This window comes from Bubalus bubalis, chromosome 8 (genome assembly GCF_019923935.1).
Source record: "Bubalus bubalis isolate 160015118507 breed Murrah chromosome 8, NDDB_SH_1, whole genome shotgun sequence".
Lineage (NCBI taxonomy): Eukaryota > Metazoa > Chordata > Mammalia > Artiodactyla > Bovidae > Bubalus > Bubalus bubalis.
Window position 1 is genome coordinate 94665722 of NC_059164.1, and position 26052 is coordinate 94691773.

The following is a 26052-nucleotide window of genomic DNA, read 5'->3' on the forward strand; positions in this document are numbered from 1 at the left end:
GGAACCTTGTATTATCTGGTGCAGGGAAATTTAGCTCAGTTAAATATGGGAAATCATATTTAAATGTTATTTAAATATGAAAAACTAGTAAGTAGTAAACAGTGTAATCAGTAGTAAACAGATCTGTAGTAAACAGATCTTTAGTGAAGTACTCTAAAGGAAAGCAGTGAAAGTAAAAACAGTAGCAGAAGCTTTCTTTCATGCTAACAGCAGATGAAAATTATATTCCAATATTCTAACATAAATTAAATGACTTAATGAAGCTTGAAACTCTGAAGAAAACTACAAGGCATACATTCAAGAATGCAGATGAGATGGCCAAATAACTGGAGCAGGTGAAACTGGGCCTGGTAAATCTCAGGGAAGAAATTGAGGAAAAATATAGTAAACTTCACTAGTCTACAAGGAACATAAAGAAGACTGGGTAAGGGTCATAAGAAATACAAAAAGCAGATAAAGAAAGCAAGTATGGATATAACAGCTAGCTAGGAAATATGGAGAAGGAAATGGCAACCTACTCCAGTGTTCTTGTCTAGAGAATCCCAGGGACGGGGGAGCCTGGTGGGCTGCCGTCTATGGGGTCACACAGAGTTGGACACGACTGAAGTGACTTAGCTTAGCAGGAAAGTATAGACAGAAAAGACATGCACGAGAGAGCCAACATATACATTATTGGACACATTAAAGAAGAAAACCAAAACAGTGTAACAGAAGAAATATTTATACATAAAATTCAAGAAGAATTTCCTCAAGATGGAAACCTATTCCACATAGTGTAAAAGGATGTGTTATAGCCAGAGAAAATTGCCCTAGGCATTCAACTGTAAAAAATTCAACTGTGATAATATATTAGTGACATTGAATTTCAAAGATAAAGAAGCCATTTTGGGGCAACTAGACAAAATGATCTACAGTTGCATTCAGTGCTAAGAGACAGTATCTAGAAGGTTTTCAAAGAAAAGACAGTATGAGCCAAGGACTTGACATAAAGTACTGGACAGTGTAAAATGAGCCAATCAAGAAGTGACAGGAGGAACTTCAGTCACAAGATTGGAGATCTCAGCTTACTGACATTCTCCCTGGGTCAGTGTGGATCATTGAACATACACTTTTACCGTCTTCCTGCCCAGCATCCTGTGAAATGACAAGAGAATACGTTAGTAATTGTGTAGAAAAACAAGAAAGATTGCCCTTAGGAAACTTAAAATATTTGAGGGAATTCTTATGAGTTAGAAAGTAGGTAGGATTAGATCCAACCAAAATAAACCACAACCTATAAGACAGCAGCAACTGGAGTCTCAAAGTATGCATTTTGGGGCAAACAGTACATGATCAATTGGGGATGAAACAGCTGGACAGTTTCCAGTTTGACTGAGTAGCACTGGACTGTGATCGTTATTAACAGGTCAAGTGTTCATTGTGGACGTTGGCGCTGGACAGATAAAGCACTGGAGAGCTGCTGCTGCACCCTTCACAGCATTGTCTCGTCTTGTCCTACACAGTCCCTTAGGTAGACTGTATATACAACAGGCAGATGAATAGGGGTTCTCAGATACGAAGAAGGCTAAAACAGTAATGCCCAAATCCAAATATTTGAAGATAATTTAATACTACGAGACATGAGATACTGAACTCAATAAACTAAGACTTAAAAACAGCTTGTAGTGTGAACTGAAGACATCTTTCAGTGATTAGAGCAATTCAGGAGACTATTGCATCCATGAAAAGGAAATATATAGAAAAATTATAAATTAAAGATTTGATAGTGAAATTTAAAAATTCAGTAAATAGATTAAAAAGCAATGTGGACATCCTCACCTCTAAATGGTTACTAAATTATTACATTTCTCTCTGAAATTATGAGAGAAAAATTAAACAAAGAAAATTGTTCTGAAATATTCTGAAATTTGAATATGTACCTGATAGTTCTAGAAAGAGAATGGAAGCCAACAAACAAACAAAAACCCCGCTCAAGGTAAAAATGAAGAAAATTATCAGAACTGAAGAAAGATACTTTCAGAATGAAAGAAATTCCTAGTACAGATCAGGGTAAATGGAAAAAGAATATCCCTGCCTTGATACTTCCTTAATGATATCTCAGAATCAAGAAAGAGAAAATCCTATAAGTTACAGAGAGAAAACTGGTTACCTTCGAGAGTAAGCAAGTATCAGCCTCCTAGGTGGCACCTAGTGGTAAAGAAGCCGCCTGCCCATGCAGGAGACACAAGAGACGTGGGTTTGTTCCATGGGTCAGGAAGACCCCCTGAAGGAGCAAGTGGCAATGTGCTCCAGTATTCCTGCCTGGAAAATTCCATGGGCAGAGGAAAGTGGTGGGCTACAGTCCATAGGGTCACAAAGAGTCAGACATGACTGAGCACAAACACACAACATACACAAGAATCAGTTTAACATGAGGATTTTTGGATGTTGCTGGGAGGTTGGGTAATGGGTTGGACGACACTACTTAGAAAGCTTTATAATAATTTCTTCAGATTTTGTGAGGAAATTAATTTTGAACCCACCCTAACCCTAGCCAACCTTGTGTTCATGTAATAAAGTAAAATAAGATACTTTCAAATTAAAAAAAACAATTGGGGATAGGTGTGAGGAATAAGTGGCTATCCATTATTTATTTGATTTTAGAAATTAAATACCTGTCCTGACAGAGTAGACTCAAGATTTCTTGAGGGAAGAGATACTGTGGATTGCATAGTTTTAATAAGCCATTGGATTTTCAAAACATTTTTCAGAGATAAAAAATTAAAAGGAAACCATAAACTGATAAACAGCGAAGTTTCCTGGAGTGATTAAAACTTGTTATCTGAAAATCGACCCTCATTTAAACTAGGTATCTTACAGGGAACAACCAAGCTAAAGGAATAAAATTATTTCTGTTTTGTGTCCTGTTTGTTCTAAGATATGAGAAAGAATCATCAAGCTACTGCAGTATCTTCCTCTGTCTTTGAGTTTGGCCTGCTGTGCAAGAAAGAGCTACCAAATAAAGATGTTTATGTTTCTCTGATAACAAATGAGAATAGCCATATCAAAAAGAAAGTTAAATATCCCCCAAAGGAAAGAGAAATGCCCTTTGTAGTCATATGAAGTAGAACCATAAGGGCTAGATAACAGAGACTGAACAGAATGAGTATGACTCTGTGAAAGAAAATGAAAATACGCTCACATTATGTGTGTCCCTCAGCAATGTATGGATTGCTTTTCATGATATAGTTGGATTGCTTGGATATGATGGATTGCTTTTCATGATATAATCATTTAAGATTAAAGCATAGGATCACTTTTCTTCTGAGTACCGGGGACATGTAAACTTTGACATCATAGTTTTTGAACCGTTCTCCCCAAGATTTCACCCCTGGGAATTAAAGATTTTCATCTTAATTTGTCAAAGTCTGCCAGAAACCTGGGAAATGGCAAGTGAGTGAATCTTTAGTGGTAGGTAAAGATTTGGAGGTGCTAGACTAGAATCGTTTCTTTTTAAGATGAAATACTAATTTTAAAATAAGCTTTATAATTATTTAGTTTTTTTGGTTAAAAACAATACCAGAAATAAACAGCAGAAGTAGTTTGATAGGAGGAAAGAACTGAACATATAATGCCTAGTATTTGTGCTTTAGCAACAACAAGATGTTTTATTATTATTGAATATTATTTAATATTAAATTTATTATTTAAGCATAAATGCCACTTGTATTCAGTCTCTGATTACCAACTTGTACTTATGTATTCTTTGAAATAGAATTTGTTTCTTATTTATTGTCCTGTGACCAATGGCTGTTTTCCCAGAGATATTTTTGTATAAACAATCTTGAGTTGAAAGAATGGAAGAGTCAGGGTTGGCTTTTGAAGATGAATTGCTTGACGTACCTCAAAGAAAATTAAATTTACATATTGTGTTAAAAGGAGGCAAGATTCATCATACCATAGAATTCAGCCCAAAGATGGATTGCTGCAAATGTCTTTTCGTATGTTTGTTTTGGTAAAAACATAACTGGGAGAATTTTGTAAAATAAAGGCAAAATGATGAATAAGCTACATCACTCTTATTCACATATCTTCTCTTTTATTAAATGGTAGCAAGAGGAATGGAATGCTTGCCTAGAATGGAAAGGGCTTCTCAGGTGGCACTAGTGGTAAAAAAACAGAACCTGCCCTGCCAATGCAGGAGACATAAGAGATGTGAGTTCAATCCCTGGGTCGGGAAGATCCCCTGGAGGAGGGCATTCTTGCCTGGAGAATCCCATGGACAAAGGAGCCTGGCGAGCTACAGTCCATAAGGTCTCAAAGTCGGACACGACTGAAGCAACTAAGCATGCACGTACTAGAATGGAAAAAGGAGTTTTTATAAGGAGGATATGATCACTGTTTTCCCACAGAGTATGTTCAGTATTAAATCAGTAACTAAATTATTATTGGTTGATTTGGTAAAAATTATGCAGCTCGAGAAAGCATAAAACTCCTTAACCCAACATATTTTATTCTCACTGGGGGAAACAAAAAAAGGAAACCTGGAAAGGTATTTTGAAATCCATCCTGAATCTCTTCCATGTGGTGAGCAGAGCAGGATTTTAATATAAATTAGTAAGTGCATATAATAATCAGGGATGGTGTTTGATATTATTGAGACAATATTCAGTTTTTTTAGATTCTAAAACTGCACACATTGGTTTAATTTTAACTCATATGACAGGAACAGTCTAAAGCTATTCAACCTGTTGCCTTGTTCTGTAGATGTGTATGGACTCGGAAAAACACATGATCTACACCTTTGGTGGTAGGATTTTGACATGTAATGGCAGTGTAGACGACAGCAGAGCCAGTGAACCGCAGTTCAGTGGATTGTTTGCTTTCAACTGTCAATGTCAAACCTGGAAGCTTCTTCGAGAGGACTCCTGTAATGCTGGTCCTGAGGACATCCAGTCTCGGATAGGACACTGCATGCTCTTCCACTCAGTAAGAATATTCTGTACATTGTCTTATGTTATTTTGTCATGTATCTCTTAATAGGAAAAGAAGTGATGCAATCTAATTCTTCAGTAAGAGAGCAAAACTTTTCATTAGAAATAAATAAGTGTTAACAATGGTAAGGAAAAACAAAACTACCTTTATTGGTGAACTGTTTGCTAATTATATTTCCTATCAGCCTAATAATTCCTAAGTAGTTATCTCAGCACTTTTATGACTGACTTCACTGCTTATATGTTGTAGCTATTTCTCTTTCTTACATACCTTTCTACTTACTGTTTTCTCTTAGTATCTGGAAGGTTGATTTTATTACCTGTTCTTATTTTCTCCTCTACTACTCTCCATTAAGTGCAAAGAATTAAGAATTGACTTTATAGAATTGGAATTAAAATTTATCAGCAAAAACCAGCATACAGACATTTAATTTTTTCAAGTGTTATAATGAAAACATGGGCTCCTGCTATGAACAAGACTTTAAAAATATACTGTGAAATATGTTTAACATATACCAAAGTGGAGAGAACAGTATAATAAATTCCTACATACTTATTTACCAGTTTCAACAATTATTATTATTGTCTAATCTTAAATTTTATTGTGTTGGGTATTTTAAAGCAAATTCCAGACATTATATCATTACAACTATAAATACCATAGTGTGTCACTAACAGATAAAGACGTTTTAAAAACATAATTGTAGTATGGTTATGCTGCTGCTGCTAAGTCACTTCAGTCGTGTCCGACTCTGTGCGACCCCATAGACGGCAGCCCACCAGGCTCCCCCATCCCTGGGATTCTCCAGGCAAGAACACTGGAGCGGGTTGCCATTTCCTTCTCCAGTGCATGAAAGTGAAAAGTGAAAGTGAAGTCGCTCAGTCGTGTCCGACTCTTAGCGACCCCATGGACTGCAGCCCACCAGGCTCCTCCATCCATGGGATTTTCCAGGCAAGAGTACTGGAGTGGGGTGCCATTGCCTTCTCCGAGTATGGTTATGAAACCCAACTGAAGTAAAAACAATTTCTGTATATTGTTTAATACTGCACTCATTTTCCCTTGCCATGCTGAAAAATACTTTTCGTAGTTGATTTATCTAAGTCAGGATCCAGAAAAGGTCTGTGTATTTCATTTGGTTGTTAATAGCTCTTAAATTTCTTTTAATCTTTAAGAATATTCCCCCTTCCTTTTTTTTTTTCACCCTCTGTATACTGCTTATTTGTTTAAGTAAGTCTCATGTGTGCTTTGGAATTTCCCATGTTCTCAGTTTGACTGATTTTTATCATAGTGTCATTTAACATGATCCTCTGTTTTCCATATTTCCTGTGAGCTGGTATGTAGATCCGGAGGCTTAATTTTAGATTCCTCTCCTTTTTTGGGTGGGCCAAAAGGGGAGTTGCAAGTATACTTCACAGCTAATCCGATTATAAAATATAAAGAGCATTTAATGTCTAGTTGTCACAACTTCAGTGGTGTTAAAATTGTTCAGGTGGGTTTAGGTGTTATCAACCTGATTGATCAGTTATTAAGTTTCCTGTCAACTTTTTATCTAGTGGTTTTAGCTGTCACTGTAGTCTATAGTCATAGACTAGATTTTAGTAGGGTTTGGTAAGTGGACATTTTTCTAATTACCTTTTTCTTTATTAACTGATTCTGCTATAAAAACTTATCCTCATTAACTAATTGGCTACTCTAATGGTAAACCACACAGGATAGGTAATATAAATATTTTGATTCTTTTCCTCTATTGTCTTTTCATTTTAATGAGCTGAGGCTCCAAACTTTGCCAATGAGTTTTTCATAAGAATTATTATAAACTCATGGATTTTTATGTATTTGGTGTATTTAACTTGCTGTCATTATTTTTTTTGATTCCCTAATTTTTCTCCATCTTTGACCAGTGGGAGTACCCATCTCCCAGTATACCTTTGCATATATACACACACATATGTCTTTTTTAGTAATAGAAAAAAAAATCATGAGTTTATACTGATATGTCCAAGTTAAATTTAAGATTATAGAATTTAAAATTTTATATCTTTGTTTTTGTGAAACTTTATAATTAAAATCCTACTTCCAGATGATGATATGTTACTTGCTCTTTCTATAATAGCTTACTGGATAGCAAAACTGATAGAATCACTGAATGCTGTTTAAGATTTCTTTCTGATTATTTTTCTGTTTAGGAAATAGCCCTCTAGGGATGGGTAGTCAAAAAGCGAGAATTAAAATCACTAGAAATACTACTACTTGTCTGCATGATCATGTGTCTCTGTCCAATTGTATCTTTGTATATAGGTTTTGTATATAGGCTTACTTGTTTCTTTTTTTTCCCCCAAATTTCAGACATTATTTTTTCTTTTACTTTTATTTTCTAATTAAGGAAAAACATATACATACTTCTCAAGGCAAAACTGTCAGTATGCTGTTGGAGAGATATGGTTATTTTCCCTGTCTGTTCTGTTTCTTTCCCTGTAGCTAATTATGTTATTACTAGTTTCATTTGTTTCTTTTTGAAGAAAGAAACAGACACAGCACACATTCCTTTTTCTCCTTCCATACACAGAGGTAGTACCCTATATGTATTACTCTGCACTTTGGGTTTTTTTGTTTTTTTTTTTTGTTTTTTTTACTTCAGTAGGCTATCCTAGCTATTATCCCTTAGCAGTATATGCAGAGCTTCCTTTTCCACTTTATACCAGTTCAGTAAGTACTTCATTGCATGGAATCTCTCATAAATTACTTCTCTAGACATTTAAATTTTAAAAGAATTATTCTGAATTCTTTGTGAAAATGACTTTTTTTTCTTCTTTCCCTTTTTTTTTTATTTTACAGAAAAATCGTTGCTTGTATGTATTTGGTGGCCAGCGATCGAAGACCTATTTGAATGATTTCTTTAGTTATGATGTGGATTCTGATCATGTAGACATAATATCAGATGGTACCAAGAAAGACTCTGGAATGGGTAAAGGCAATTAGTGATTCTTCTCTCATGTCTTAATTATTTCAGGTAGAAGACTATAACCCATTAGCTTTTCTTTCTAACCATTCTTAATGCTTTTCCCATTTGTTTAACCAAAGTAATTCTGAGTAAGAGGAAAAAAATTCTCTACCAGCTAAATTATTTAATTCAACCTGTTTAAAAATGCTATATGAATTATTATTATGATGATTCCCTTTAACAGAAAGACAATATGCAAATTTGTAAAGGGATTATTTATATGTGTACTTATTAAGGGTGATTATAAGAATTAATACCTTTTAAAAACTATATGATCCTATATTTGCTAGTTCTTTCCACCTTCCATTTTCACTAAGGTGACTTATATGTTAGACACATATAGTAGAGTATGTCATTGTTCTTGAGGGAAGACTTCACATCGTTCATTGGTAATGCCTTATAACTTTATACTCTCAGCATCCAGAAAGTTATTCTCCTGATAATAAGGTGATTAGTTTGCCTGAGATAATCCCAGTTTATATATAATTATTCATAGTGTCCCATTCATTCTCAAAAGTCTTATTTTGGATAACTTACATAGTTACCCTGCTTAGTAGTCTCTTTGCCTGCATTTAGTATACACAGAATAATGATATTTGTTTAAGATTCAGTGCTTTAAAGTGCCTAATTAGAGCATTAGGGTAAGAAATTAGATTAGCTTGCTCTTCCTTTTATCTGTTTTTGCTTTTCCTTTTACTATTTATTATATATATATTTATAATAGTTGCTTATATTTAGGAAGAATTAAAAAAAAAAAAGCTAACACCGTAATAAAAAAGTACATGCGAGGCAGTTTGACCCTCAGGATCTTTCTCCCATACTTCCTATTGGGCAGAGGCTAGAACTTTATATCCTGGAGAAATAGAGGCTCTGTGGAGGCAGAGAGAACAGGGTGTAAAATATGAGAATTAAGTCTATGTACTGAATAGTGGAACTTCTAACCCTTTCCCTACTCTTAGGATTCTAGGCGTGTGTCTCCTACAGAAGTTTAGTATCACCTTCTCTAGAGGAAATATGTGGCGTCATAGAAAAGTTTTCCAGATACTGTTGTTTGGGGTACCAATGGCAACCCACTCCAGTACTCTTGCCTGGAAAATCCCATGGGCTGAGGAGCCTGGTAGGCTGCAGTCCATGGGATCGCTAAGAGTCAGACACGACTGAGCAACTTCACTTCCACTTTTGACTTTCATGCATTGGAGAAGGAAATGGCAACCCCCTCCAGTGCTCTTGCCTGGAGAATCCCAGGGATGGGGGAGCCTGGTGGGCTGCCGTCTATGGGGTCGCACAGAGTCGGATACGACTCAAGTGACTTAGCAGCAGCAGCAGCCCCCACTAAGATGTCTGATCTTTCTGGCTAGCTCCCTGTACAATGGTTACTTTCATGGCCCAGTTCCCCTACAGTGTTCCCGTTGTATACATGCTATTTTCAGTTAAATTTTATTTCTTCACTGTAAATGAACTGTCAGTTAATGATCAAGATCAGTTTTCTTAGAGAAAAGGATATTGCATCCATAAAACAATAAATAATAGGATACAATGAAAGATCAGAGACTAAGAAAGACCTTTTGGAAATAAATTTTGTTAAAAGTAGAAGAGTTGTAAGACATCTCCTGAGAAACAGACAAAGAGACAGAGATGGTGGAAATTGGAGAAAATAAAGACCTTAGAAAGTCAGTGTAAGAGGTCTGGTGTTAAACTAATAATAGTTTCTCTAACTATGGAGAGCAAGGAGAATGTGCAAGACTAGATTATAAAACGAAGGACTAACAGAAAATTTCCCTAAACTGAAAAGTATTGGTCTGCACATTATAAATGGCCCCTTTTGGATGTCAGTACCTTGAATTAAAAAAAAAAATAAAAACCTTCTCAGTCAGATGACACATCATTGCTCATTATGGAATTTTACATGTCAGTCATAAAAAGAATATCTGAAAAGCTACCAGTGTAAAATGAGGTCACATTCAAAGAAATAGGTCTTAGAATGCTAGAAATTTTCAGCAACATTGGAAGCTATAAGGGAAAACAAGGTCTTAAAAATTCTGAGGGAAAATTATCATCAACCTGGATTTCTATTTCTAGCCAAACAGCAAGGAAACGAGGGAAGAAATGGTATTTTCAGATATACCAGGTTTTTCAGTGGGGTATGTGTGTGTCTCTAGGTAATAGAAAACCAAGAGAATGGCTTAAACAGATCGGGAATCTTTTTCTCATAGGACGAGAAATCCAGATGTAGATAATCTGGGACTGATGTAGTGACTTAGGAAATGTCATAAATGCTCTCAGATTCTTTTTGATGTGTTTTTCTATTTTTAACTGGTTTATTGACTATGCCAAAGCCTTTGACTGTGTGGATCACAATAAACGGTGGAAAATTCTGAAAGAGATGGGAATACCAGACCACCTGACCTGCCTCTTGAGAAACCTATATGCAGGTCAGGAAGCAACAGTTAGAACTGGACATGGAACAACAGACTGGTTCCAAATAGGAAAAGGAGTACGTCAAGACTGTATATTGTCACCCTGCTTATTTAACTTCTGTGCAGAGTACATCATGAGAAACGCTGGGCTGGAAGAAGCACAAGCTGGAATCAAGATTGCTGGGAGAAATATCAATAACCTCAGATATGCAGATGACACCACCCTTATGGCAGAAAGTGAAGAGGAACTAAAAAGCCTGTTGATGAAAGTGAAAGAGGAGAGTGAAAAAGTTGGCTTAAAGCTCAATATTCAGAAAACGAAGATCATGGCATCTGGTCCCATCACTTCATGGTTAATAGATGGGGAAACAGTGGAAACAGTGTCAGACTTTATTTTTGGGGGCTCCAAAATCACCACAGATGGTGATTGCAGCCATGAAATTAAAAGACACTTACTAACTCCTTGGGAGGAAAGTTATGATCAACCTAGACGGCATATTCAAAGGCAGAGACATTACTTTGCCAACAAAGGTCCGTCTAGTCAGGGCTATGGTTTTTCCATTGGTCATGTATGGATGTGAGAGTTGGACTGTGAAGAAAGCTGAGCGCCAAAGAATTGATGCTTTTGAACTGTGGTGTTGGAGAAGACTCTTGAGAGTCCCTTGGACTGCAAGGAGATACAACCAGTCCATCCTAAAGGAGATCAGTCCTGGGTGTTCTTTGGAAGGAGTGATGCTAAAGCTGAAACTCCAATACTTTGGCCACCTCATGTGAAGAGTTGACTCATTGGAAAAGACTCTGATGCTGGGAGGGATTGGGGGCAGGAGGAGAAGGGGACGACAGAGGATGAGATGGCTGGATGGCATCAGCGACTCGATGGACACGAGTTTGGGTGAACTCCGGGAGTTGGTGATGAACAGGGAGGCCTGGCATGCTGCGGTTCATGGGGTCGCAAAGAGTTGGAAACGACTGAGCGATTGAACTGAACTGAACCTCATGGTGGCAAGTTGACTAACGCACCCTAACATCATGCCTTCCTTCCATACAGGAAAAAAGGAAGGAGAGCCAAATTTGCCCAGAAAGCTCCCTACTGACATTTCATTGACTAGAACTGTGAGACCTGGCTTCAGGAGAGTCTGGGAAAGCAAGCATTTAGCTTTTCCAGCCTTTGTATAGTATACAGAGTAAGGGATTTGGAAATGGCTGTTGGATCATGCAATTAACAGTGTCTGCCACACAAGATTTAAAAAATGATCATCTTTTATGCACTGTTTTTCGGAAGTTAGTACATCATATATACTAACAAAAGGGAGTAAAAGTAGTGAAAAAGAAAACATTCTGAGAATTGAGGAAAAGAGAATCTAATCTAACACAGGAAAGCAGTGAAGGGCCATCCCAACATGATGCCTGCACAGCCAATGTATGAGCACCCAGTTCATATTGGAGCAGGAGGACACAGGAAAATAGACCTCTCCTCCTCACCAAAAAGTGGGGTTGACTAAAAGTAGATAAAAGATAAAAGTAGACTAAATAGATGTTTGAGCAGTTGGAGTAAAAAAGGTATTAATCGGTAAATAATACCTGATGTAAGAGGATAGGAACACAGTGGGAAAAGAAAATATTTTTAAAAAGCAGACATCATCATAGTACAGTTTTTGGCTCTACAATGAGCAGTATCCCCCTCTTCATAATAATGCAAAAACTAAAATCAATTTAACCAAAAATTGGGGTAAAATTTAGTAGGAAGATAGCATCAGTGTAGTAAAATTCTTTGTCTACTATAACAAGAAGTCAGTAGGTGCTGATATTATATAAAACTATGGAAAGAAATGGGCTTCCCTTGTGGCTCAGCTGGTGAAGAATCTGCTTGCACTTTGGGAGACCTGGGTTGGGAAGATCCCCTGGAGAAGGGAACAGCTACCCACTCCAGTATTCTGGCCTGGAGAATTCCATGGACTGAAATTCCATAGATAGAAATATTCTCAGAAATGACTAATAACATTATTTATCATGTCTAAAATTGTCTGTCTAGTTTACTCATTTATTTTCTACTACCATAGAATAATGTGGAGGTATATGATTTAATCTTTGATTTCCTCTAGCTTTTAAAACTTAATCTAATTTTCCATTAAAATTACTAAGAAGATGGAAATAATAATCCCCGACAATTCTGACGCAGCTCTGCCTGAAAAACAGGTAGTGAAAATAGTAATTGATTCGATAGGTATGTGTTAAAAACTTCTACATGCTGGCTTATGCTGAACTAGGGATACACTGGAACGAGATGATCATGGTCTCTCAGAGTGTTTATAATCCATCTAGTAAGTAATGTTCTGATGGATTATAGTTGTTCAGTTGCTAAGTCGTGTCCAACCCGTTGTGACCCCATGAACTTCAGCTTGCCATCCCTGTCCTTCACTCTCTCTCTGAGTTTGCTGAAACTCATGTCCATTGAGTCGATGATGCTATCCAGCCATCTCATTCTCTGCCACCTGCTTCTGCTGCCCTCAATCTTTTGACTGTCGGTCTTTTCCAATGAGTCGGCTTTTCACAGTAGGTGGCTAAAGTATTGGAGCTTCAGCTTCAGCATCAGTCCTTCTGATGAATATTCAGAGTTGATTTCCTAATGGCTATTCTTTATTTAGACCCTAAATGCCAGTTACTAAGCATGGCAATACCAATAGTATTATTAGAACTATACCAAGAGTTTTAATTGGTAGTATTAGTCTCATTTACTAGATGAGAAAAATTAAACTTAGTGAAGTACTATCTTATTAATATACCACTAGATAATGATACAGTCAGGGTTTAGAAGTTGAGGTGCAAAGAAGTATTTTTGTTTGTTTTTTTGAGGTGCAAAGGTTTTTTTTGTTTTCTTGACCATACTAAAGTACTCCCCAAGATTAAAAGGAAAAAGTGGCGAAGTGATAGTGGTAAAGATTGAGCAAAAAAAATGCACTATGACAGTAAATAGGCTTTAATGACTATCATTTGAATATTTTAAAAGTAAATTATTATTAGTAATTTGCAGAATTGTTCAGTATATTTCATTCATTGCTATGGCTAGCTTTAGGGCCAGCAATGAATGGCCATAATTGTTCTTTTTGTTAAATTTTGTTTTGATTATAAGAGTAATAATATGCTTGTTGTAGAGAATTTGAAAAATACAGAAAGATGTAAAAAAGAAACTATCAAACCATTCAGACATTTTATTAATGTTAACATTTTATTAATGTATTTCCTTCTAATCTTTTTATGCTTATTTATTTTATAAAATTTAGCACAATTTTATATTCTGCCCCTGGAGAAGGGAATGGCAACCCACTCCAGTATTCTTGCCTGGGAGATCCCATGAACATAGGAGCCTGGTGTGCTATAGTCCATGGGGTCGCAAAGAGTCAGATACGACTGAGTGACTGACAGTGCTGTTTTTAAACTTACATTAAATTGTGGTATTTTTTTGTCGTTATGGTTTTATTACCAAAAGATAAGTGGATTTATTGCTTAATTACTGCTTTAATCAACTTTTATAAAATGAAAATCACCAATATTGCTATGGGTTCTTTAATTTTTTTATTGCTTTGTGGTGAATTATCCCACAATGCAAGCAAGTTTTTTTGTTAATAGTAATTGTTGATCATCTACTAACATCTAAGTTTGGCCTTCTCCCTCCCTTTCTCCCAATATATTTCAGTACCTTATATATGCCAAGTATGTTTAGGTTCATAGCTGTGGACTAGAGGATAAGATCCCTTCTCTCAAAGGACGCATTTTAGTGAAGAGAGGCTTACGCTTGCTTTCTAAGTACTGGGAAGAAAAAAAATTGAATGCTATAATAGTGAGTAACATGAGAGGACCCACTTAGATAGAATAGGTTGGGAAACTGTTTCCGAGGAGGCAATCTTTAAGATTTCACACGAGAAACAGAATTAGGAAGAACTGTGTTACGAACTGAGAGAAGTGCATGTACGAAGATTTCAAAGCACGAAAGAATTTAATGTGTTCCCAAAGCAGAGGGAGCTATTGCATATCAAAGGTGAGGCAGGTTATGTCAAGTGAGGTTGGAGAAATAGTTAAGTCTGATTATTCAGTGCCTTGTATAATACAAATACAAGAAATTTGGTTTTTTTTCCCCTAAATAATATAGAAGGTTATTGAAAGGTTTAATGCTAAGGGCTTTTTTGTTGTTGTTTTAATTGAAGTATAGTTGATTTACAGTGTTCTGTTAGTTTCTGGCATACAATTGATTTAATTTTCTATAGTATGTGCGTATTCTTGCCACCTCCTGATGTATATAGTACACACATACTATAGAAACTAGCATGCTGCAGTCCCTGGGGTCACAAAGAGTCACACACGACTGAGTGAGTGAACTGAACTGAATATGTGTGTATACATATTTATGTGTATATATATATATGCTCTTTTTCAAATTCTTTTCCATTGTAGTTTATTATAAGATACTGAATGTAAAGTTTTCTGTACTATACAGTTGGACCTTGTTATTTATCTGTTTTACATATAGTAATTTGTATCTACTAATCCCAAATACTTACTTTATCCCTCCACCCCCATCCTTTCCGCTTTGGTAACCATTAGTTTGTTTTGTCTGTGAGCTTGTTTCCGTTTTGTAAATAAGTTTGTTTGTGTCGTATTTCAGGTTCCACATGTAAGTGATATCTTATGATTTTTGTCTTTCTCTGTCTGATTTACTTCAGTTCAAATGATAATCTCTGGGTCCATCCATGTTGCTGAAAATGAATGCTAGGGTTTTGATCTGATTGAAGTTTTGAAAATATCATTCTTTTGTCTAAATGTACATTTTCCAAGTGTTTTATGTTGACAGTATGCCTGTAAATTGCATTGTCCAAAGGTTATGTGTTCAACAGGCCATGTGTACATCCTTTAACTGAAGATTTTTATGGCAAAGTTGAGCATCTGGTTAGAACCTGCCTAAAACTGTTGCCATTATTACTTAGAGTTGTGAAACTTCAGTGGCTCTGCTGGCATATTAGAGTGAAACTGAAATTACTTTCTTTCCATTTTTCTTTCTTATTTTTTCCATCTCTCCCTTTCTCCTTTCCTTAGGTCACTTCCTTCCATCCCTCCTTCCTTTATTCCTCTCTCTTCCTTCCCATTTTCCCCTTTTTCTCTGCTCCCTTCTTTAAGTCCTCTTTTTTCTCTCTGTCTGTCGTCCTGGAACATCCTCTACTCCTCCCTTAAGAGGGGCTTCTAAATAGTGGCCAGGATTAAGAATCACTCTTCTAGCTCTCCAGAGCCTGAGTCCTTAATCAAGTAAGTGTGGACAGGTTACTTAATGTTACACCTTATTTTGCACACCTATAAGTGACCCAAATTATATTTTAAGTAAAATGGTATCTCATTTATAGCCACTCTAGGAGTAGAAGTGGATTGACACTAGTTTGGGCTGGTGTTATTGTTGGGTACCTCAGTTTTCACAAGTGTATGTCAATACTGCCTACAGGTTCATTGATCTACCCAGTAATCAAGTCATATTAGTTTTGCCGCCATCTTCTCTCTTTTCTCATTGCTATTTCACTAGTTTGGACTGCCAACACCTATTTGACCTCTGTCTCTAGTATTCTTCTTCCTGTGTATCCCATCCCTCCCCTAACCCATTCTTCACAGTTTGAGCAGAATGCAGCTGTTTCTGTGTTACCAATTAAGTACAGAACTGTGTACTTTAACATTTATTCAACACATATCTTTTGGTCACATTCTAGGTACCACATAATCTAAGCACTAGGGATAAAACTATAAATAAGAGCTCTAACGTCATGGATCTTACAGTTGTGCATAGGGAAGAAAAAGAAGTAGATTAACACCTTACCTTTTGATTAGTACTAATAAGATAAGAAAATACCCTTATTTTTGGCCATGCGACACAGCTAGTGGGATCTTAGTTCCTGAACCAGAGATCAAACCCAGACGCCCAGCAGTGAAAGCTCCAAGTCCTTATCACTAGACCACCCCAGGATTCCCAGAAAATCTTTTAAAAATATAAACCTGATCATTTTTCTCTCCCTTGCTTACCATGGTTTTTTTTAAATTGTTCTTCTTTGCCCTCAGATTAAGTCTAAACTCAGCCTAACTCACAGATTCCTTTACGATATGCCTCAGCTTAGTTAGTTCCCTGTTCTTGATATCCACCCTCACCTTGGCACCAATTCTTTTTTTCATGACCACTGAATATTAATTATCGATGGCATATTTTTTCATGCCTTTGAGTTTTTTCCCATAGTGTTCTCCCTACCTAAGTCACTCTTTCCTCCTACCTCCAAAGTGTAGCTGATTTTTGCTCATCTTTCAGATCTTAGCTTATAGAGCATTGTCTCCTGAAATTCTTTAACTCCTCAAACCCAGGTTAGGGATTAGAGCATATTGTTTTAACCTTAGTTGTTAACATGATTCTGAACTTTCATCTGGCAGTGTAATCTTGACTCTGCTTTTCAGAACCTCAAAAAAAAAAAAAAAGCTACTGAAATACACAGACTTCATTCAGGATTTTTTAAAGAGTATTCAATCTTTTCAGTACTCTTAGTCTAAAATTTTTTCACTGGCTTAAGTTAGACCAATTAGAAGACCTCGTGTCAGAACTATGGTGGATGTATTGTCCTCTCATAGAGTTACTTTCAGCTGATTTTTAAAAGTCTGTTTAAATTTTAATTTTATCTTGCTAGATAATTACTTATTTTGTAAGCCATTCAAAGTCCTTTTAAGGACAAGACAGAGTACTCTTTAAACTTCTGTATTATTAAGTATTCTTAGGAAATACCAATTTTATTATATGGATCCTCTGTAGTTCACTTAAACATTCTGTTTATTAACTGTTCTTCTAAACTTGTTTTATTATAGTTAATTAGTATAATTTGAGATGGATTTAACACATAATTGCTATGTTTCTGTGATTCAGTAATGTGAGTTATTTGATTAAAACTGCTTTTATGTGACCTTCAAATTGGATTGTTTACAGTCATAGAAGAAATCTATATGAACTGTTGAGACCACCAATTTAGAGATAGTATATCTAGTTGTAAAATTACTGCTTCTTGTTATAATTTCTTATTGTGTCAGATACTGTAAAATCTTAAATGATTGCTATTTATAATTACTTAAATGAATTAACTCAGATTTAGCATTTTAAGATCTAAAGAAACATCAACTCTTTTTTTTGTCAACTCTGATTTTTTTAACTAGAGTATAACAGTTTCATGTTTTCCTTAGAAGGAAATTACAATTTAAATCAGTGGATTGACAGCTGCTCAGGAAAAAAAGGATTTACTGGTATTGTGTCTAACACATACATAATTACATCAAAATTCAGCACATCAAAAATTTGAGTTTATTTCTGCATAACTTTTGGCAATAGGTCTGTGAACACAGGGGGTTTAGCAGACTTCCCATATGTAAGCTCTGTTTAACACTAATTGAAAATTATGTTTAGAAGATCTGTCACACAACCAGAACTTTATGGTTTGCTCTAGAAACTCAGCTGACAATAATGGAACTACTTTCTCGTATCTTTTTTTTTTTATTCAAGGTAACAAACATATATTGTGTCTTCAACATTTGCCAGATACTAAATAGGGCATTGGTGATACAGAACTCTTACAAACCTCTAGTTCCTGTTCTATAGTAATTAGTGTGTTTACTTGTTGTGTTCCTTAAATTCTGTCGACTCTTATTTTCCCACATCTGCCAGTGTTTACACCATTCTGTCTTAACCATAGTGGCAGATTGTTATAATTGAAAGAATAGTGAATTCAGAATCAGAGGATCTGATCTTTCTTCATCTGGGTCTGCCACTCATCCTTCTGTAGCTTTGGCAAAATTGTGTAATTTCTCTGGACCTGATTGTTCATCTGAAAACAGGGGATTGGACCAGTTTATCTTAAAGGCTTATCATCTAGCTCCAAAATTTTGACAGTTAAATTTTGTTCCTTTTTGCTGTTATCAGGCTGTGAAAATAAAAAATGAGGGCTGTGTTAATCATGTCTGCAAGATTTGATTTATCTGTAAACATATTTTCATGAAAACTTTAAATGCAAAATCTTACAGATTTTCAGCCTGGGAATGTGCTTATTGACATTGATGTTTTGTTTTTCTTTAATCTTTGTGTGTGTTTGTGTAAGTTCCTATATTTTTGACCCTTTTACTCTTAACAGTTAACTAAATAAGGCCACTTCAGCAGTATAGAGAAGACTCTGAAGCTAATGTTTTGCTGTCATTTACACAGATTAGTTACTGAGCTAGGAGATGGGAGTGCCTATTTTTAATGTAACTAGACTTCATTGCTTTCTGTTTAGCATCTTTTGTATTAGGTGTGCCATTATTCTGCCATTTTTATTCTCAACATTACTGGTGGTAATAACTTTCCATAACTTCCCCCTTTCACTCTTGCAGGGGTGTTTTTGCTAGTTATAAGCTTATAAAGGTATTTCATATTTTCAATATAAAATTTAGGTCATATGGGACTTCCCTGATGGAGCAATGGATAAGAATCAGTCTGCCAGTGTAGGGGACACGGGCTCAATCTTTGGTCTGGGAAGATTCCACATGCTGAGAGCAACTAAGCCCATGTGCCATAACTATTGAGCCCACGCTCTAGGGCCTGCAAGCCACAACAACTGAGCCTGTGTGCTACAACTGCTGAAGCCCGTGCTCCACAGCAAGTGAAGCGACTGCCGTGAGAAACCTGTGCACCACAAGGAAGAGTAGCCACCACTTGCCATAACTAGAGAAAGGCTGCATAAAACAACAAAGAACCAGTGCAGCCAAAAGTGAAAAAATAAAAATTTAGGTCATTTGATAGTAAATGTGAATTAAAGTTCACCTGTAAAAACAAACATTCAAGAACACTAAAGACAGTTTCGAAAATGAAAGATAATATAATATTAGCAAGTATTTAGAAAGCTACAATTTTGTGCAGATTAATGGAATGGAATGCAGCAGACACTATAAAGTATACCTAATTACATATGAGAATTTAGTATATGGTAAAGTGGCATTGCCAGTCAGAGAAGGAAAATAGATTATGCAGTAAATGACACTGAGATGTCACTTAAGACCTGACAAGCAAAAAGCAAAATCCTAACTCTAATTGATGTCTGTATATCACAAAAAAAATTCTCAGTAGACTTAAGTTTTATATTTAACAAATAAAAATATAAGTCTAATTGCTTTTAATAATTTAGGATGGAGAAGCCTTTCCAACCATGACGGAAAACCCAGAAGCTGTAAAAAAAAAAAGAGAAACTTAGTTTGATTTTTTTGCAAATTAAAAATTATTATAAAAATATTTAAATGTCAAATGATAAATGACAAACTGGGAACTGAGACAAAGGTTAATGTCCTACTTTTTAAACAAACGACTCTTACAAATCAATAAAAAAAGGAATAATTTTCTAGTAGAACAGTGACAAATGATAGAACTAGATAATTCAAAGAAAAAAATTCAAGTAGCTGACAGATTTACTTTTGTATAATGCTCAGCTCCATTCATAATTTTTAAAATGTAAATTAAAGGATCACTCACTGAATGTTTTTATCTAATAAAATATAAAATACATATACTCTTTGACCAAGCATTTTTTTCCAGAATTTACCCTGCTCGCACATGTACAGATGCATAAAAGTAAGTTATACAGAGATACTTAATGTGACAGTTTGCAAGAGTTAAGAAATCCAGAAACAACTTGATCCACCAGTAGCTAACCAGTTATGTTTGATCTATATTCAATGAGATGAATTCTTTGTAACTTCATGCAGCTGAGATAGATTAATAAATACTACATTGTTGGGTGTCAAAAGCTAGTTGGAATTTTACAGAAAGCAAATAATGAGTGGTAGAAACCCAGGTTCAGGTAAAATAATAGTTTTAATAAAATCCAAAAATTTATGTGGAACTGCAGAAGACCCAGAATTGCTAAAGTAATCCTGAGAAAGAAGGACAAAGCTGGAAGTATAACCCTTCCGGACTTCAGACATACTACAAAGTGCAGTAATCAAAACAGCATGGTATTCACACAGAACAGATCAACAGAACAGAAAAGGAAGCCCAGAAATAAATCCACATTCTTATGATCAGTTAATCTACAACAAAGGAGGCAAGAATATACAGTGGAGAAAAGACAGTCTTTTCAACAAGTGGTATTGGGAAAACTGGACAGCTATGTGTAAAACAGTGAAATTAGAACATTCCCTTGTCCAAAAATAAACTCAAGTTCATCCATATACAGAAATAAACTCAAAATGGTTTAAAGACCTAAATGTATGATGACACCACAAAACTCCTAGAAGACATAGGTGCAACACTGACATACATCTTAGCAATATTTTCTTAGATTACTCTCAAGGCAGAAGAAATTAAAGTAAATGGGGCCTAATGGGTGTTCATTGGAAGGACTGGTGCTAAAGCTGAAACTCCAATACTTTGGCCACCTCATGCGAAGAGTTGACACATTGGAAAAGACCCTGATGCTGCTGGGAGGGATTGGGAGCAGGAGGAGAAGGGGACGACAGAGGATGAGATGGCTGGATGGCATCACCGACTCGATGGACATTAGTTTGGGTGAACTCTGGGAGTTGGTGATGGACAGGGAGGCCTGGAATGCTGCGATTCATGGGGTTGGAAAGAGTCTGACACGACTGAGCGACTGAACTGGATGAAATTTAAAAAGGTTTTGCACAACAAAGGAAATGGTCAACAAAATGAAAAGATGATGTACGGAATGGGAGAATAGATTTGCAAGTGATGCAGCTAACAAGAAATTAATATCCAGAATATGCAAACAGCTCATACAACTCAGTGTCGAAAAACAACCCAATCAAAAAGCGGGCAGAAGACTTGAATAGAAATTTTTCCAAAGAAGACATTCTGATGGCTAACCGGCTGTTAGTCAGTTGTGTCCGACTCTGTGACCCCATGACTGTAGCCTGCCAGGCTCCCCTGTCCGTGGAATTCTCCAAGCAAGAATACTGACATGAGTAGCCATTTTCGTCTTCGGGGATCTTCCCAACCCAGGGATCAAACCCAAGTCTCCTAATTTTTTTGCCATCTGAGCCACCAGGGAAGCCCAAAAAGATTCACAACCTCGCTAATTATTAGAGAAATGCAAATCAAAACCACAGTGTGGTATTGCCTCACACCTGTCAGAATAGCTATCGTCAATATGTCTACAAATAGCAAATGTTGGAGGGGATGTGGAGGAAAGGGAATCCTTGTACTTTGTTGGTGGGAATGTAAATCAATGCACCCACTATGTAAAACAATATGGAGGTTACTTTAAAAGCTAAAGATAGGACTTTTATGTGATTCAGCTATTCTCCTGGGTGTATATTTGGAAAAAGTAAAAGCTTTAATTTGCAAAGATACATGAACCCCAATGTTAATAGCAACATTATTTATAATAGCCAAGACATGATTTTAACCCAAGTGCCCATCAACAGACAGTTGACCTAAGAAGATGGCTCAATGTGTCTGTGTGCGTATAAATATTTTTGTGGGTTAGTTGCTCAGTCGTATCCGGCTCTTTGCTTCCCCATGGACTGTATGTAGCTTACCAGGCTCCTCTCAGCCATAAAATAAGAATGAAATGCTGCCATTTGCAGCAACATGGATGGACTTAGAGAATATAATGATTAGTGACTTGTCAGAGGAAGACAAATACTATATAATATCACTTGTATGTGGAATCCAGAAAAATAATATAAATGAATATATATAGAAAATGAACTTCTGGTTACCTAAAGAGAGGAGGAAGGAGGGGCAAATTAAGAATAAGGGATTAACAGATACAAACTACTGTTTATAAACACATAAGCAACTGGGATTTACTGTATAACACAAGGAATTGTACCCAATATGTTATAATAACCCATAATGGACTACCTGGAGAAGGAAATGGTGAGCCACTCCACTTTTTGTGCCTGAAAAATCCCATGGACAGGATAGCCTGGTAGGCTATTGTCCATGGGCTCAGAAAGAGTTGAACATGACTGAGGACACGGCACATAAGGGAATATAATCTGCAAAAAAAAGAATCACTATGCTGTACGCCTAAAACTAACACAATAAATCAATTTCAATGAAAGTAAATAGTAGAAATTTTAAACTGGGGCTACTACTGAAACCGAGTAGGATCTCATTCAACACTTTAAATGTCCCAGATTTAGAAGAAAAGAATGTGGCAGACACTGTCAGTTACTACCCTATAATCATTAGCTCTTGTTAACCAAACCATGATTTTGTTTACTGACAAGTTGTCCAACCCCAGGAGTTGAATAGTGATTATTCTGAAATAGTCATTTTTATCCTTTGCCAGATTATTTAATTTTCCCTGCCTTCCACGTGATACAGTTCTGGCCAGTGAGCACAAGAAAAGGCTCCAGGAGGACGTTGGCAAAAACTATTTTCCAGAAGCAAACAAATACTGAAAGAGTCCTTTCCCTCTCTGGTTTGAAAACTCTATAAAATAATGTGATGCTTAGAGCTGGTACTGGCAACTTGAATGGAAAGCCAAGAGAATTCTAAGAATGATAACCTAGCATTATTATTTGGTTGAATTGCTGAAACCATTCTGGAACTATCTACTTGCAAAAATTTATTTTATGAACTAATTTATAATTATTCAGATTTCCTGTTACTTGAAGCTGAAAATATTCTAACAAATAGAGAATTTGTGGAAATCTTTTTTTGTTAAACTTCATATTTCTGTGAAAGTTGCTCAGTTGTGTCCACCTCTTTGAAACCATGGCAGGCTCCTCTGTCCATGGAATTCTCCAGGCAAGAATACTGGAGTGGATAGCCATTCCCTTCTCCAGGGTATCTTCCCAACCCAGGGATTGAACTCGGGTCTCCTGCATTACAGCCAGATTCTTTACCATCTGAGCCACAAGGGAAGCTCATATTTCTGTGGCAGTTCTGAAAATTATTTTTTTTCCTGTCTTAAAGTAATAATAATGAAAATGTAGGTGCATTGGATCATGAAGCAAAAATAGAGTTCAGATTAATTGATGAATGCAAAAAAGTATCTTCCTCAGAAATTGAAATAACTTTTTATGCTTTTATCCTCCCTATAAGATTTCCTTGTATTACGCATTCTGGTAATCTCCTATTAGGTAAATCAAAGGAAAAAAAAAATGTGAGTCAGCCTGTCAGATAAAATATTTTACTTGATTTCCCTTTTATCTGTTCTATTTCAAGTTTTAAAGATGCTAATGAAAAAATAGTAGAGTTGAATGATTATCATTGTAATTTCTTGGAAAAACTATAAAAATAACAGGTTGGCAATAGTAGTTGTATGTTGTACAATTCTTATTCTCTGTTTTTGCAGACACGTGTCCTTCCAAAATGTGTTCCTGACTAGCATACGATCTTGTTGGCTGATCTGTTTGATTAATTTTTCTTTCTGAGTCCATTTTTCAAGAATGGTTAAAGTGCCTGGCATTCAGTCACTTTTTAGCAGTTGAAAATGAAATGCTTTAAAATATTGTATGTTGCAGATCTTCTGTCCTTTGCCCCTCCTGTGGATACTGCCCATTCAGTTCAGTTCAGTTCAGTCGCTCAGTCGTGTCCGACTCTTTGCGACCCCATGAACCGCAGCACGTCAGGCCTCCCTGTCCATCACCAACTCCCAGAGTTCACTCACACTCATGTCCATCGAGTCGGTGATGCCATCCAGCCATCTCATCCTCTGTCGTCCCCTTCTCCTCCAGCCCCCAATCCCTCTAAGCATCAGAGTCTTTTCCAATGAGTCAACTCTTCGCATGAGGTGGCCAAAGTATTGGAGTTTCAGCTTTAGCATCAGTCCTTCCAAAGAACACCCAGGACTGATCTCCTTTAGGATGGACTGGTTGGATCTCCTTGCAGTCCAAGGGACTCTCAAGAGTCTTCTCCAACACCACAGTTCAAAATCATCAATTCTTCAGCACTCAGCATTCTTCACAGTCCAACTCTCACATACATACGTAACTACTGGAAAAACCATAGCCTTGACTAGACGGACCTTTGGTGGCAAAGTAATGTCTCTGCTTTTGAATATGCTATCTAGGTTGGTCATAACTTTCCTTCCAAGGAGTAAACGTCTTTTAATTTCATGGCTTCAGTCACCATCTGCAGTGATTTTGGAGCCTCAAAAAATAAAGTCTGACACTGTTTCCATTTTTTTCCCCATCTATTTCCCATGAAGTGATGGGACTGGATGCCATGATCTTTGTTTTCTGAATGTTGAGCTTTAAGCCAACTTTTTCACTCTCCTCTTTCACATTCATCAAGAGGCTCTTTAGTTCCTCTTCACTTTCTGCCATAAGGGTGGTGTCATCTGCATATCTGAGGTTATTGATATTTCTCCCGGCAATCTTGATTCCAGCTTGTGCTTCTTCCAGCCCTGCGTTTCTCATGATGTACTCTGCATAAAAGTTAAATAAGCAGGGTGACAATATACAGCCTTGATGTACTCCTTTTCCCATTTGGAACCAGTCTGTTGTTCCATGTCCAGTTCTAACTGGTGCTTCCTGACCTGCATACACGTGTCTCAAGGCAGGTCAAATGGTCTGGTATTCCCATCTCTTGAAGAATTTTCCACAGTTTATTGTGATCCACACAGTCAAAGGCTTTGGCATAGTCAATAAAGCAGAAATGCATTTTTTTCTGGCATTCTCTTACTTTTTCCATGATCCAGCGGATGTTGGCAATTTGATCTTTGGTTCCTCTGCCTTTTCTAAAACCAGCTTGAACATCTGGAAGTTCACGGTTCACATGTTGCTGAAGCCTGGCTTGGAGAATTTAAACATTACTTTGAGTAGCGTGTGAGACGAGTGCAATTGTGTGGTCGTTTGAGCATTCTTTGGGATTGGAATGAAAACCGACCTTTTCCAGTCCTGTGGCCACTGCTGAGTTTTCCCAATTTGCTGGCATATTGAGTGCAGCACTTTCACAGCATCATCTTTCAGGATTTGAAATAGCTCAACTGGAATTCCATCACCTTCACTAACTTTGTTGGTAGTGATGCTTTCTAAGGCTGACTTGACTTCACATTCCAGGATGTCTGGCTCTAGGTGAATGATCACACCATCTTGATTATCTGGGTCGTGAAGCTCTTTTTTATACAGTTCTTCTGTGTATTCTTGCTACCTCTTCTTAATATCTTCTACTTCTGTTAGGTGCATACATACCATTTCTGTCCTTTATTGAGCCCATCTTTGCATATAATGTTCCCTTGGTATCTCTAATTTTCTTGAAGAGATCTCTGGTCTTTCCCATTCTGTTGTTTTCCTCTATTTCTTTGCATTGATGGCTGAGGAAGGCTTTCTTATCTCTCCTTGCTATTCTTTGCAACTCTGCATTCAGATGCTTATATCTTTCCTTTTCTCCTTTGCTTTTCAGTTCTCTTCTTTTCACAGCTATTTGTAAGGCCTCCCCAGACAGCCATTTTGCTTTTTTGCATTTCTTTTCCATGGGGATGGTCTTGATCCCTGTCTCCTGTACCGTGTCGCAAACCCCCATCCATAGTTCATCAGGCACTCTTACCTATCAGATCTAGTCCCTTAAGTCTATTTCTCACTTCCACTGTGTAATCATAAGGGATTTAATTTAGGTCATACCTGAATGGTCTAGTGGTTTTCCCTACTTTCTTCAAT

General features: G+C 36.6%; 1 protein-coding gene across 5 annotated transcripts in view; it reads left to right on the forward strand.

Moving 5' to 3' along the window:
• MKLN1 (muskelin 1) overlaps positions 1 to 26052 on the forward strand; it is a 382035-nt gene that overhangs the window by 316047 nt on the left and 39936 nt on the right. For all 5 annotated transcript variants that reach the window (XM_006047723.3, XM_006047724.3, XM_044947182.2 and 2 more), the window contains 2 exons: positions 4747 to 4968; positions 7810 to 7939. In XM_006047723.3, the coding sequence (XP_006047785.1) occupies positions 4747 to 4968; positions 7810 to 7939 (352 nt within the window). The remainder of the gene's footprint in view (positions 1 to 4746; positions 4969 to 7809; positions 7940 to 26052) is intronic.